At 36.7% G+C, this 16,310-nt stretch overlaps 1 protein-coding gene across 5 annotated transcripts in view; it reads right to left on the minus strand.

Annotated features, from left to right (window-relative positions):
* Slc4a10 (solute carrier family 4 member 10) overlaps nucleotides 1-11,627 on the minus strand; it is a 295,608-nt gene extending 283,981 nt beyond the window's left edge. For all 5 annotated transcript variants that reach the window (XM_055599957.1, XM_055599954.1, XM_055599956.1 and 2 more), the window contains exon 1: nucleotides 11,422-11,627. In XM_055599957.1, coding sequence (XP_055455932.1) covers nucleotides 11,422-11,469 — 48 coding nt within the window. In that variant the 5' untranslated portion in view covers nucleotides 11,470-11,627. The remainder of the gene's footprint in view (nucleotides 1-11,421) is intronic.
* Nucleotides 11,628-16,310: the final 4,683 nt, after the last annotated feature.

Genomic DNA, 16,310 nt, shown 5'->3' on the forward strand with positions numbered 1-16,310 from the left:
TGAACTAGAGATCGAAACTCAGGTCCTCACAATGTGCAGCAAGCACATTAGCAACTGAGCCATCTTCCACAGCCTCAGTAATACAATAAATAAGAAAACAAAGTTAATTGCACCAATATTGATGTTCTGCTTTTGTTAAATTATCTATAGTTGTTTCCAGTGTTAATATTAGGATAAGAGACATAAAATACATACAGAAGCTATATGTACTACTTTTATAAATACTGCGTAAGAGTAGGAGTATCTAAAATAAAACGTTAAGAAAATAATAAAATGCTACTTTCATATTTGCAGCCAATGTTTTCTAAGCTATCCTAAAAATTAAATATTAATTTTATAATTAGGAAAATATATTTGTTCACTTGCCAGATTGTTATTGACACACTTCTCTATTACTGTCAAATAGATAAATCAAGTTATTTAATCAATGGTTGATAAATTATGCATATCAAGTTTTAAAATCGTTGATATGACTACCATTCAAAAATAAAAACATGAAGCCAATAATAATAGCAGTAATCATAGTTAATTGTCAATAGTCTTAAAAATATTAAATATGTATTTCACTAACTCTCACAAATCTACAAGGCAGATACCACCAGTATTACCATCATTATTTTAGATAAGAATAGTAACAAGTTGAACATGTAGCTAACATATCAAAGTTGGCATAACCTCTAATCAGAACAGCTAGAAATATCCAATCCCAAAGATCTAGCTCCTCATTAATGTCACTAGAACTAATGTCTAACAGACTATTCATGAAACATTCAAGAAATTCAGTGCATTTGGCTGTCTGACAGTAGCACAAAATCACCTAAAACAGACAGCTTTAAAGAGAGTAAAACCCAATGAAAAATAAGTATAGATATATGTGTGCGCATACAAATAGAATACTAATATTACTAATGTAGACGTGATGTAGCTAAAATGTGTAATAAATGCTAAATAAGGAAACAGGAGAGCGAGGACTTCATCTATTACCTGCCTATTTGGATTTATATTTTTGAAATCTCTGTTTTGGCTCCTGTCCCTATCCTTGAGTATCCACCAGAAGCAAATAGTAAGACTATACTGTTGAAGAAACCACATACTTGGATCAGAGGATAATCAAGTTGGTCTTGCTTTAGACAGTTCCTCTCTGGATAGCATCCATAGTGCCTGGGAAGGTGCTATGCAGGAAGTTATCTGTAGACTTACCCAATTGCAAACCCTTCTAACTACAAAAACATCAGACCCGGCAAGCCATGCCAATTGGTACAACATTGTCATAAACGTTACGGAGTAACCAATTGCTTCCTAATTCCATTTAAGGCCTACTGTATAAGACAAAACCCATGCCTGGCACTGTAATCTGGACAAGGACCCATAAGTGGGGAGATTATAAGACACAGAGAAGAATCTACTATGATTATTTTACTAAGTGGACATAGTATCAAACTACTTCCTAAATAGTTATCTCTGTGTCCTTAGGTTAGTGCAGCTCTTAACCCTCATCAGCGAACCTTCATTTTTGAAGCATGTCGAAATTAATATCGAGACGTGCACCTGGTCAGAGTACAAAAGAAGAGTAATTGTAGAGTGCATAGGCCTAAATGAGACATCTATCCCACACCTCTTAGCTATGTGACTCAGGGACTATTGTGGGAGTGGATCAGAAAGTTTCTAAGAGTTAGTGGCTAGAGAGTGCTTCCCAGAAGTCCTGTCTTCTTTGTGTTGCTCATATTCTTCTGGTGTGGGGATGCCATTGGTTCCTCATCTAAGATTTGGAATTTGAGGTTACTCCTCCCCTTCATGCTGGGATTTTATCTGGTTTGGAAGAAATTTGGGGGTGGCAATATGTGTTCTAAAATTAGATGATAGTGACAGTTGCATTACTCTAAATTTACTGAAAATATTCGAATTGCAACTTAAAATGGGAAAATCAGGTGATGTGTATTATACACCAACAAAATTCTTTTAAAAATAAATGAATTAAAAATAAAGTTTCTGGTACATGACTTTATCCCCAGCACTCAGGAGGCAGAGATCAGAAGATTTCTGATTTCGAGGCCAGACTGGTCTACATAGTGAGATCCAGGACAGCCAGGTTATACAGAGGAAACCCTGTCTTGAAAAAATGAAAGTAAAACATAAAATAAAACAAACAAAAACCCACAATGTTTTTTTCAGATACTGGAAAGAGTAAATATGATCACATGTACGCATAGGCCTGTCAGATGTGCCAAGGAAGATATCTTTAATCACTGGATATAATTAATCACTAGAGAGCATTCAAAACTTTTGTCATGGCACATGTCTGCAGGCCCAGTACTCAGAGGCTAAGGAAGGCAGATTGTAAATTCAAGGTCAGACTGAGCTATACATCGAGTTTCATGCCATCCTAGCTTACACCACGAAACAAAGATGGAAGGAAAAAGTATTGGACATAAGGAGCAGGAGGGAAGGGGAGAGAAAGAAAAACAATTCTACATGCAGCAGTCGGTGCTAGTTTCCCCTTTATTAGTTTAAATAGTAGAATTTATGATTTCTAAATAGTAAAATTTTAAGTTTTTAAATTTCCACTGTGTGTGTATGTATGTGTGTGTGATACCTGAAGTAGTTGATTCTTTCATTTGACTTCCGGTTCAAGGGACTGAACTCTTGCTGTCAGACTTGATAGCAAGTTCACTTATTAAATGAGTCACTTTGCTTGCCACATTTTAAGCTTTTATGTAGTTTATGAAGAACTTTAATTACTATTGAAATTTGAAAGTGAAAACAGACAGCTGTAACAAAAACATCACATGTTTGTTATGGGTGATATTAGGATATATATTTTTTTATTTTTTATTAATTACACTTTATTCATTTTGTATCCCCCCATAAGCCCCTCCCTCCTCCCCTCCCGATCCCACCCTCCCTCCCCTTTCTGCATGCATGCCCCTCCCCAAGTCCACTGATAGGGGAGGTTCTCCTCTCCTTTCTGATCTTAGTCTATCAGTTCTCATCAAAAGTGGCTGCATTAGGATATATTTTTAAATGCCACATACAATAGATCTGATATGAAAGAGATTTATTGGATGGAGGTGGAGAGAAAGAGAGACATGTTGGGGGCTCCACAAGAGAAACCAAGGCAGAGAGGAAGCAGAGAGAGGGAGAGAGAGAGAGAGAGAGAGAGAGAGAGAGAGAGAGGAAGAGGGGCTATATTTGAAGCACCTGGCCCAGGTGATGACAAAGGACTCAGGTACTGACAGGACATTGTCAGGACCCTAAAGGCCCCTAAGGGCAGGCCAGCTGAATTGCCTGCTCAACATAACAGGTGGAACTATCCGTCCAGAACGAGATGTTGGACTATAAGTCCTCAATATCTCTGAGTGGGATCCTTATTTGTAAATAAGGTCTTCAAATTTGCAAAAGCCAACGTGGGATTATTAAGATGGGCTCTCATAAAATTAGTGGTACCTTTACAAGAAGAAAGAGGAGACTGTGGGGGATGAAGGTCATGCAAAGGAAGAAGCAACAATTAGAGTTATGATGTGGAACACTCCTGATGGCACCCTGGTTTCAATTTCCAGAACCAGGAGACAATTCCATTATCTTAAACTAGAAGACTGTATTATGAAAGACCTAGGAAACTAATATTCATCTCTAACATCTAAACAAAAAATAATTATTTCAATACATAAGGAGAAGTCAGTTATCGTGAGCATACAACTTAGTAAAACCTTTTACCGATATACTTGGAATAATCAAATGCTTAATTGTGACCTCAGAATTAAATCATTAGTGATTTCCTGAATTATCTAGGAAGGTATACCCCCATAGTTTAAAACTCTACTGGGCAAAGGAGGCTCTTTTGCATAATTAATAAACCACACTACATGGTCCTTTTCTACATCTTTTGAATCTTTAGTTCCTTTTATAGCAGAATATGAAACAAATATCTATTAGTTATTAAAGTTAACAAACTCATAAATTATAAACATTTCAAGCAACAGAGTATTTTAAAATATTTTTCACTTGATATACATTTCAATCCGCCCATATTTTCAAACTAAATAAAATATGATTAAAAACAGTATACTAGTTTCAAACTAGTGCTTAGAAGATTTCCATAAACTGAAAAGTTTCTTCATACGTATTTGTAGTAAAAACCTCCTCCCACGCATAAATAACCCTTATTTGTTCTCTGCTGATTCATGTCTACTTTTCTTTTGTTTTACCCCTTACAAATTGGAAATACAGACATACAGTAGTTTATAAAAATTATTTTCAAGCATGAGATTTTATTATGAAAATCAGAAAAAAGGTTGACTTTTAGAGTTTGACATACTATACGACAGTAATAAAATATTCCATGAGTCCAGACTAACAGTGATCTTAAAAACTGTTGGCAACAAAAACTGAGGTGAAATTTTAGTTGTTTTCAATCTTTAATGATGAGAAACTCAAGCTTCTAACAAGAGCAGAAATAAATCAAGGATGTCCCCTCTGATTCCTATAATTTTAATATTGCCATAACTGTAACAATAACATTAAAATAAAATAAAAATAGAAATATATATATTAGGAATGAAAAAATAAAATTATATTTAGTTGCACATAAAATAATTGTTTATGCAGAAAATTCTAATTCAATAAACAAAAAAATCTTCCTGAAGATATCTATAGAAAAATGCAAGATACAAAATCAATTACACACAAAATTAATTACATCAATATTTTTCAGCAATAAACAAGTGCAATTAAAATTTAAAACATTTATATAGACACCAAAATATGTAAATATAAATTTAACAAAATAAATACAAGGTCCATACAAGGAAGAGAAAAAAAAAAACTCTAGTAAAATAAATCAAATGTCTAAATAGAGAATGGAGAACCACTCAATGTTCATTTAGAAGGAAAACTCATTACTTTCTAAACATCAGTTCTTCAAAATCTTATCTTCAGATTCAATGTAAACACAAGCAAAAGAAAAAGAACAAATTATTTTGTGTCTATCAATAAACTGATTCTCTGTTTCTGTAGAGAAGAAATAATCCACAAAAGCCAACATATTTTTTAAGAAGAGAAAAAAAAATGTAGAGGATTAACAGTGCCCAACATAAAGACTTACTATAAAGCTACAGTAATATATAAAATACATAAAGAGAGCAGGATAGACCAGAAATAGACCCAGAGACATATATTTCTGATTGCCTTATCTCTGAGAAAAGAGTAAGGAAATCCAAGTATATAAATAATAGTATTTTTCAGCAAAACTCTGAAACATATAGATAGCCATATGCAAAAAAATTAAATTTCAACATATATTTAACATACTTCAGAAAAAAATTAACTTGAGTCAGAAATTTTAAAATACAAAACTCTGAAACCACTAGAAGATAACATAGGAGAAAAATCTAGATGACCCGGAGTTTGACAGTGACTGTTTAGACAGCAACACTAAAAGTACACTCAAGACCTGGGCAAGCTCCAACCAGAAAAAAATCCCAAGACAGAGGCAGAAAAGATAGGGGCAAAATTCCCACCACTGACGGAGGAATGTCAACATGCATTCATAAATCATAGCAGAATATACTGTTCTGGTAGTAATATTGTCAATTAAGGTGTCTATACATGTGGACGGAAAAAGAATATATGAAAAATCTCTTCATCTTCTATTCAATATTGCTGTGAACACAAACTGCTCTAAAACAAACAAACAAAAAAAACAAACCTAGTCATAGTTAACATTGTGAAAATTGCTGTATTATCAAAACTTACGTACAGATTCAATGCAATTTTCATCAAAACTCTGATGAAATTCTTCATAAATAAAGAAAACAAAATAAAGCTCGAGACCCAGGACCCAACTGTCAAAGCAACCCTGAGCATAAAGCACGGTACTAGAGACTTCATGGTGCCTGAACTCAAATGATCCTACAGAGCCATGACAAAAATAGCACGGCACTGACACATAGAAGACATAGAGCCCAATAAGCCAGAGTAGAGGCCCCGGAAGTAAATCCACAGTGCTGTGTTCATATAATTATTTACAAAGGTCCAAAAAAGAAATTGCGGAGAGGAAGAAAAATCCTATTAACAAATAGTGTTTGGAAAACTATATAGCCACATATAGAATAGAATAAGAATAAAGTTGGAATAATGAAGTTAGATCTGTATCTCTCATGCTATACCCACCTCCCCCACCCCCACCCCCCAAAAAAATAAGATGGACCAGATCTTAGGATAAGAGTTTAAAATTCAAAATAGCTGAAAAAAAAAATGTAGGAAGACACTTCAAGATATAGACATTAGCCAGAACTTTCTGAAAGGGAAACTAATGCTATAGTACTTAACTCCAAGAACTGATAAACAGGACTGCACGCAATTGACAAGTTTCTTCACAGAAACAACAGAGGGAGGAGATGGCCTAGAGAATCAAGAAAGTCCTTGCTAGTCATACATCTAACAACAAACTCATATCAAAGTAGAATATACATAGAGCTCCCCCAAAAAAATAGCCCATACCCAAATCACTCAGTCAACGAATCAGCAAATGAACACAACAGTTTTTAAAAGATAAATACAAGAACATGTTTAACAGCTCTAATCATCAGGAAAATGCAAACCAAAACTACACTAAGCTTCTACCCCACTCCAGCCAGAGCAACTATCACAAAGAAAATAAACAACAAATGCTGATGAGGATGTAGAGAAACAGGAACCATTGTGACTACTGTTGGGAACATGTACAGACTTGTACAGCCACAATGGAAATAAAAATAGAGATTAAAAAAACTTAAACATATACCTACCATATTATCTGGCTATCCACTCGTCACTATCTACTCAAAGGAATGTAAGTCAGCATATTACAGAAACAATTGCCTGTCCATGTTTACTGTAGCATTACTCATAATAACAGGATATGGAACAATCAATCTAGTTGTGTATCAACAGACAAATATATATATCCGATATATATATATAAATGAAATTTTCAGCTAACTATAAGAAAAATGAAACTGTCGTTTGCAAAAACAAAACTTGATAAAATATTGTGTGTGCATGCCTGTATGTATATATGTGCAAGAGTGTGCAGCTGTGTGTGTGAGAGAGAGACAAAAGTAGAATAGAGCCTATTAGAGGACAGGATTGAGACTGAGGAGAAAGAGAAAGGAGAAAGAGAGGATAAAGGGAGAATGAATATGAGCAAAGTACATTATGTATTTTATTTATTTTATATACATATGAAGATTTCATAGTAAAACGGATTATTTGGCAACCTCATATAAAAATATAATGCCTATTGAAATGTATACACACTATTCATAAATATTATATTATAAATGAATTGCTCCTTGTTTCCAAAGAAAAATAACAAACCCCAAAAAGTATATGATATAATATTTATGACAAAAGTATCAAAGCCAGATGTGAGGGCATATATTTTCAGCTCCCGCTTTTCTAATGCTGAAGCAGATAATTTCCTTGAGTTTGAGGCCAGTCTGGACAGTAGGGTAAGACTCTTTAAAAAAAAAAAGTATCAAATATTCAGCTTACATTTCTTGTATCTAGAAATAAAACACGGGATAGGGACGTGGCATGGTGGTAAGGTGCTTGCTTCACTGTATGTGTGCCTACGTTCAAGTTAGTGTACGAGTGTGTAGGTTCAAGCCTCAGCACATAAGCACACAAATGGCTCTTAGCTAGAATTTACTCTAAGGACTAATTGTGGCAGCACACAAAAAAGCTAAATAGTTTTACAGCCTGTCAGAGCTGAGCTGAGCTGAGCTGGTGTCTTTGGACACAATGGCCGAAAGTGTACTCATATTCCTGCCTTCACACTTCACACATTGTAATGCGCTCCTGTGTAGGTACAGCTGCAACCCATCATTGAAGCCTAATCTAAAGGGATATCATAAACATATAACCATTTATTCCAAGTCTATTTAGACTGCCACCCTGTCCCAGATTTTCCTTTCCATTCTAAACTGTCCTGCTTCCTTAATCTGACCTCAAAAATTTTACTATAAACTTAATACATGTAGATTTTAGGTTTTTCCACTCGTTCTCACAACCTGAGCACCCTGTGCATATACTTATTTCTATAGTTCACCTCTCTGGAGGAGCTATTATTCAAGTAAAAATTAGGAATGATTTCTTATACTACATGTCTTCCTACGTAATAGTGTGGAACAATTTTGTTTTAAATTAAACTACAATTTAGATTGTGATTCAAATTAAATATAAAAAATGCTACCTCGCCAACCCATGTTCTCTTTTTCGAGCTTTTTCCATTCTCTAAGATAATCTTTTCTTCTTTTCCACAAATAAAATAATAAGCTAGACAGATCTCTGCCTTGAGGCAGCTAGCTAAGTGTGCCAACTCCCTTCCACAGTTAGCGATGACACCAAAGACATCAGGTGGCATGATGTGTGCAGGGAAGGGCTCAGCAGAGGCTGAGTTCAGTCCCTTCCCACATGGGACTTGTTTTCCCTTTCTTCTGTCTCACCTGTATCCATGCTTATTCTCCCAGTACGGTTACTGGCAAGAAATCCCATTTCTCTTCTTTAGTGTCCTCATTTATTAAACAGTAAGAATAAAATCATATGTGACAGCTGACAGCAATACTTGGGACTGAACCCTTATCATTGCACATAGTGGGCAAGGGCTTTACCACTGACCTACATATCCATAAATAGACTCAAAATAAGATGTTAACTTCCACCATCCATTCCTGTCTGATCAAACTACATTTAAAATCCAGCCTTCAACCAGTGAGATAACTCGTTTGATAAAGGTACCTGATGCCAACTCGAAGGCCCTGAGGTCACTTAATACCAACGACCCATGGTGACCGGATAGAACTCACTCTTACAAGTTGTCCTCTGACCTCCACTATGTTCTAGGGTGAAGTCACACCCTTCAGACACAGAAATAAATAAAGAAATGTTTTTAATTAAAGAAAAGGCATATATCACAGCCTTCCCATTTTTCAATTGTGGAATGTAAACTTAAGTTTTCCAAGATTACAGGAAAAATAAATAAATAGCAATGCCAGGCCCCAGTACAATATGTTCCTAAAAAATATGTCACAATGCCTCTCATATAATTGTTTGCAAAGTCATCTGATTAATACTCTAAAATAAACTCCAAAACTATTGCTTTCTCTTTATATATATTTATATATAAAGCACCCAGGAACTGATTGCACTAAAGCCTGATTAAAAATCTAACACAAAAATATTGGGTGGTTTTTTAAAATTAGTTTAAGAAGACCTATATTCTAGTCCTAGCTTCCTTACACAATGAAACTCAACATTTTATTTAGACTCCATGTGCCTTGATTTCTTATTTTTAAAATAAAGTTAATAAAAGCTACTTTACATAGCAAATATGACCTTTTAAAAAAATTAAAGCAACTGAAGAAGTGAAAAACAATGCAAATCTAAAACCAGGCCAAAAATTTACCATTCTTCCTAATTCTTAGGCTTATCTTTTTTTAACATATTGCTAACATGATTCTGCCTTACCATTTAACTGTAAAACTATTCTGTACTAGCCATTAACGCCCATGAAATACAAATGTGGCCTTTAATTATTTTTTACCAAACATTGTAGATCCTCTTTTCTAGCCAACTTCTATGTCCCTCGCTCTTTTAAGCCACAAACCGATTGCCCATGGAGCCCAGTAATGTCATCAAAACTCCTCCAGATAATCCTCATTTGGTCTTAAATCCTTTAACTGCTCCCACCAAGTGACAATCCATAAGCCACAACAAACTGGCTTCAGCCTGCTTTTCTAGGACAAGTCCCAGCCCCCACCAGCCCCCCTGCCACAAAAGGGATTTTCCCCCTATATTTAATCTTTCCTAAATCTCCATCCTGTAATTCCTGGGTATAGTTCCCCCCTGTCGTTTATAGAACAGATCCCTGTGTCATTAACACTATTTATTTGGAGTAACCAGAGAACCACATCTATTCAAGTTAAGAGGTACACAAATCTTTTACTCATTTTTTTTTCAAAACTACACACACACACACACACACACACACACACACACACACACACACTAGCTTTAAGCAGGCTAGCTAACTGCATCCTTTCCCAACCCCCACCCGCCGACACCGTCCTTGCTCTTAATTTAGGCTCTGTTCTTCATGGTGACACTGGTGTTCTTCCCACCTCTCTGCTCCCTCCCTATCCAAACCTGGCGTCCTGGGGAGCACTGGGCATGCTCAGTAGCCACAGCTGATGCAGGAAGCAAACCGGGATGTGTTTTGCAGCATTAGAGTCCAGCTGCCGCTGAAGGCCCTAAATCAGTGGCCCAGAAATTGCTCCATCCTCCTACGATATCATTTAACTGTGCGTTCAAAGGAAGAGCGTGGATTTGGAAATGGACGGTTTTCAGCAGTCCTAGTCTGCAAGGTGGGTCACAACTGAACAGCTAAAGAACAGCCGCTTATGTGGCTCGGTGCTGCGGAGATTTCTACTGTTTTAAGCCGTGATCACGCTGATAGAAGGCTAGGAGCTAACGTTTAGCATCTCTGCCTCACCACGTTAATACTGACCCTCCCTCACCCACGCCGCCCCTAAACATAGCAACATGAGTTGCCCCCAGACTAAAGGGGATGTTGCCTGAAGTCCAAAGTCTGTGTGCCAGACAGACGGATTGTGCAGAAGACAGGCAAATCAATCACTCCAAATATTAAATCAAGCAGGCAGCTAAAGGTCCCAGCGATAAACAGATGGGCTAATTCCAAATGACAGTCCAGGAACCTTTCAGACACTCAAATGTGAATAGTGTGACTGTCTCCCAAAAACTCCTCTCTTCCACGTACATGGACTGTGATACACTTCCCTTTGAAAAAGATACTGATAGATATCACACACACACACACACACACACACACACACACACACACACACACGATCCTTTCTGCTGAGACTGAATCTCTAGAACTGCAACAGCAGCAGCATTCCCTTACCTCACTGCCTAAGGATGCACAGGGAAGAAATGCATCAAGGGCTAAATAGGATAAAGGGGGGTGGGGGCTTCTCTGCAGGGGCTTGAGCCAGCACTGCAAATCTTTAGGAACAGAAAGATAAGCGTTAACAGGCAGGAAAAAAGACACACAACTGCCCCTGCTGCTAAACCTTAGCCATTTCTTCAAACAGCAACAAACACGAGACATTTCATCACCATGCTGCATCCATATTGAGAAGATGGAAAATTAAAAAAAAAAAAAAAAAAAAAAAAAAAAAAAAGCATGTGCTCTGCTTTAAGCATTTCAGTCTGCGGAGATGGGAGGAGACCCTGTCCATATGTTGTGGGAGCTATCCACCACCCCAAAAGTACACTCTCCCAGCACCTAGCAGCATACCACTTTCCTGACAGACTCTGCAGCAGAGCGGTTAATGTATTTGACAGCAGGTTGTCTCTTACCGTTGGCAGCAGCGGCTCCATTTGGGCCCCCTGGTCTTTAATCTCCATGTTCTGTGACACCTCTGGAGAAAGCACCTTGCTCTGCAGTGTCTTCGGTGTCTCCACTCAGCCCGGCACTCGCTCTGCTTAGTATTCGGATCAGGTAGCTCTGAAGCAGGAGGCAACTGCACACTCCAACTCACCAGAGTCACATGGCTCCTACTCACTCGGGCTGCTGGCCAGGTTTTGCACTGACTGCCTTGGATCCTTGGGCCGGTGAGAGATCCTGAAGCCCTGAATCACTGCCCACACGTGGATTCTGGATAAAGTAGAGCCTACAGTGCTGCAAGCCCAAAGGGCATGAAGAATTTTGCCTGAGATGCTAACTTCTTATACAAATGAGTTCACACTGAACTCTAACCAGCTCGGTCTGATTTTGACGACGTGAGGCACTCACTGCATTCCAGAATACCACCGGAAATAACAGTTCAAACATGGCAATGTCAAGGCAAAGTCTTAATAGGAGTTCTCTTAGCTACAAACATTTAGAATGATCTTTGAGGTAATCTGGCCTCAAAATTAGAATGTCAGTGAGCTTGAACTATTCCCTAATTTAAAAGACAAGTTATTGTTAAATCAATAAAACAAGTATTTTTAATGTTTAAACTGTGTGAAACGTCAGTAAGTCATACACTATTAAAAAGATATTTTTTTCTAAAATGTATTTCTCAAAAGAGAGAAGGGTGAAAAATATCTTGACAATAGCAATGACTAAGATATTAAAACACAATAAGAAGGTAGCAAATCTGATGAGTAGCATAAGCATATATGCCTTTGCCTTAAGTGGTTAAATAATTCATGGAAGGAATGGGGTAAAAAACTATTGTCAGATGAAAGGAGTTGGTGTTGGTCACTGAGAGGCTACGTACATATGCCCTGAAATAGATTCAGATCTATTTTCTGAATGCAGAGTCAAACCCAGAACTATTAGGCAAAGACTCTACCATTGAGCTTCATGCCCATCACCTAAGTCTTTGAGAGAGTCTCGGTAAGTAGCAAAGGCTAGCCTTGAACTACTTATCCTCCTGTCTTGGCCTCCTAAGTTCTGGGATTATAGGTGTGAGCCAGGTAGTACCAGGTGTTCCTGGTAGTATCAATTTTAGTAATGAAATCCATATATCACTGGACCTCAGACTAAGAGCATAAAAATTAAAAATAAAGAAAAATAAAGATCTCTTAGGAGTTAAAAAAGGATGACTGGAAGTCATGACTACAGTTTGTTGTAAACTTTAAAACTCACCCGATTTTAAATCTTTAATTGGCAGAAATTTGCATAAAATAATATTAGTAATGCACTAAAGTTTATATCTCTCTCATTTCAGAGGAATTATAAAGCATAATTTTTCATCTTCAATACATTTCTCGCAAGTTTTACTGCTTTGTGGGAAACTACTAGATTTTATACTGTAATGATAAAAGTGACTGCTTTGTTAATAGGACATTTAGATTACACAATGGAATTAAATCACAAGCTATTTGACTAGGAATCCACTGAAGTGGGCTCAACATGACCTCCTACAACAAATTGAGAAGTAAATGTTCCTACCTATACAAACAACCATAACTAGTAAGCAGAAATAATTTATTTGAATAAAATTTTCTTTTAAATATTTGTTTCTAATCAAGTAAGTAATCCTGTCGCCTAATTTATATGTGTTCTAAATTAATTTAAATTAACTAAGAAAAGTCTGACTCTTAACTCCAAGTGTAAAAATAAAAACAAAATTGCATTTAAATTCCTATTAATGAGCATTTTGTATAATATGTGTTAATAAACTAAGAACATGCTTTGCTTAAACAACAATTGCTTGGGTGCTTAGCCTCCTGAAAGTATCAGTGTATAGGACTGATTCATCAGACAGACTACTAAACAAGGTCATTAAGATGGCTCAGCAGGAAAAGGCACTTGCCACCAAGCCTAATGAGCTGAATTACATTTCCAGAACACACATAGTAGAATGAGAGAACAGATGCTCACAAGTTGCGCTCTGATCTCCACAGATACCCACAAGATATAAAATAATAATAATAAATGTATCATAAATGTTTTTAAATCCCATCTTTCTGTACATCTCTCATCAAAAACATCAAATAGTTGGTTAGCAAAAATTAAAGAAAAAAAGTATTATCCTCATTTAACTTGCTATCTCTATTCCATGAAATATCTTAAAGTTAATGGTCAAAACCTAAGATAGTGTATCAATCAACACCTTAACAGATTCCCAGTGAGAGATAAGCATAAAATTGATAATAACTGGAAATAAAATATTCATCACTAGAAAATAGAATTTTACTGATAAAACAAAGACCTTTCTAGCTCAACAGCATTAGTTTCTAAACTCTGGTGGTAAAGAGAAACTCCAAATTGTGTAAGGAAATCAGAAATCCATGAGTATATCTTATCTGTACATCCTTGGTGGAGACCAGGAGATCAAATTTCCTTTTTGAAATTTGCTCCAAAGTGAATCCAAAGCATTTCCCTTACATTAAAGCGTCCCTGGGTGTAGATGAGTGGTTCTCAACCTGTGGGCCACAACCCCATATATGATATTTACATTATGATTCATAACAGTGGCAATATTACAGTTATGAAGTAACAACAACATAATTTTGTTTGGCAGTTACCACAGCATGAGGAACTGTATTATAAGGTTGCAGCGTTAGGAACCTAGATGATTAAAAATCAGTTCCTCTTGTTTGGAAATCCAGTATGAATATATTACAATACTCTAGCAGCCAGAATTTAAAGCATCATATTGAGACCTGTATGACTGAGTTCATTAAAGGAAGTAAATTCATGTTCTACACGCCCCACGAGAATGTGACAATGGTCTTGTCATTCAGTCAGTCCAACTCTGTTTGAGGTTCTGTGTTTACTGATGCTATTTTTCCTGTAATATCCAGTAATATTAAAGTGGAATTTTCCTCTCTAAGGAATAAAACTAAAGTAAGGATCAGCCAGAATCCAACCATACAGAGAGGAATTACAAAAAACACGGAACAAAAAAGTCAACCTCATCCCTAGCTGTCCATGTCCTTGCCAATCCATCTGTTGATAAGGAAGAGACGGAGCCGCCATATGCACTTCCTTCCTTGATCTGTCCTGCATCCCAAGAATCTTCTGAGCTCACTTCATCTCATCTCCCAAGTGTACAAATCATCCTGGATTCATGTACTGTCGATTCTTATTCCCTTTTGCTATCTTAAGAACTGGGAATAAGATATTCAGATTAACACAATGCTCATCATCCACAAGAAGCCATCTAATGTTGATTGTATTTGAAGAGAACACTTAATTCTCGAAATTACTACCATCACTGACATCGAAAAAAAAAAAAAGATAAATTTTCAGTCTTTTTTTAATGTAAAATATCTGAACATTAGGCTGGCAATGAGTTTAAAGATATCTTATGTTAATATTTCAAGAATAATTTACATAGGATAATGCATCACAGCACTGTTTATATTATTTCTTTATGCCCTATCCCAGCAAGTCTATGCCTTTTGGGACCTATACAAAAGTACTGAGCAATTTAAAACATACTGTGTTGATTTGTAAGATGAATCAATCCAAAGTACTTGGCTGAATTTAACCAACTCAAGAGATACCAAAATGTTTTCCTAACAGCTTAAAAACTAAGTCCTGACCACAATGGGAAAAGCTAAGGATGCCTACTCCAAAACATGACATAAATCATGGGACATTGTTATCCACAATTGGAAAGTCGCTACTTAAACTCATTTTGTAGATTTTTTGGGTCCTAACTTGATAGTAATTTTAGCCAATAATCAGAAAGAGAATATGTAAACTAAGTAATATATTCCAGAGTTGGGCTGAAATTTGAACTTAAAGAGGCCATTTAACCCACACATCTCATAGGTCATAGCTGGTCCCAATCCTGAAATTGGAACAATTTTAGGTTCCTGATTTTTAAGGTTTTGTCTCAACCTGCCCATGAGAGAAATTCATGCACAGTCTACTTTCTCAATTGAGGGCTAGAAAACAATATCTTAGTCCAACCAACTCAGTTCAGTAAGAACTGAAGACCTATTATGCACTAGAAACTACACAGAAACAAGTAAGACATGGGCTCTGCTCTCAAAAGGTCACAGTTTAGAGAAGAAATAAAATATTATTTGACAACATAATTAAATAAAATAATACAGAAACAAGAGACAGAATACAGAAAAAGAAGGTAAAATGACTTTTAAAATGACATTCTTCTTGCCCTTTCTATGAAGATTTAAACTCCGTGAGGGGCTTATTTTGTGAGAAAAAGTTAATTTTCCCATCTTTGTAATAAAATTAAAAAATCATGTCCTGGTTTTTTATTCTTTCTTTCTTTCTTTCTTTCACTTTTTGATTACTGCAATTTATTCATTTTGTATCTCAGCTGTAGCCACCTCTCTTGTACCCTCCCAACCCCACCTTCCCTCTCTGTTCTCCTCCCATGACCCTCCTCCAGTCCAGTGATAGGGGAGGTCCTTCTCCCCTTCCAGCTGACCATATTGGGGCCCATCAGGACAGGCTACATTGTCTTCCTCTGTGGCTTGGTACAGCTGCACTACCCCAGGGGGAGGTGTTCAAAGAGCCAGCCACTGAGTTCATGTCAGAGACAGCCCCTGTTCCCCTTACTAGGAAACCCACTTGGACACTGAGCTGCCATGGGCTACATCTGAGCAAAGGGTCTAGGTTATCTCCATGAATGGTCGTTGCTTGGAGTATCAGTCTCAGAAAAGACTCCTGGGCTCAGGTTTCCTGGCTCTGTTGGTCTCATTGTGGAGTTCCTGTCCCCTCCAGGTCTTTCTATCTCCCCCTTCTTTCATAAGATTCCCTTCACGCTGCCTAA

The sequence above is a fragment of the Psammomys obesus genome, unplaced genomic scaffold (assembly GCF_907164565.1).
Source record: "Psammomys obesus unplaced genomic scaffold, mPsaObe1.curated_primary_1811, whole genome shotgun sequence".
In the NCBI taxonomy this organism is placed as follows: Eukaryota; Metazoa; Chordata; class Mammalia; order Rodentia; family Muridae; genus Psammomys; species Psammomys obesus.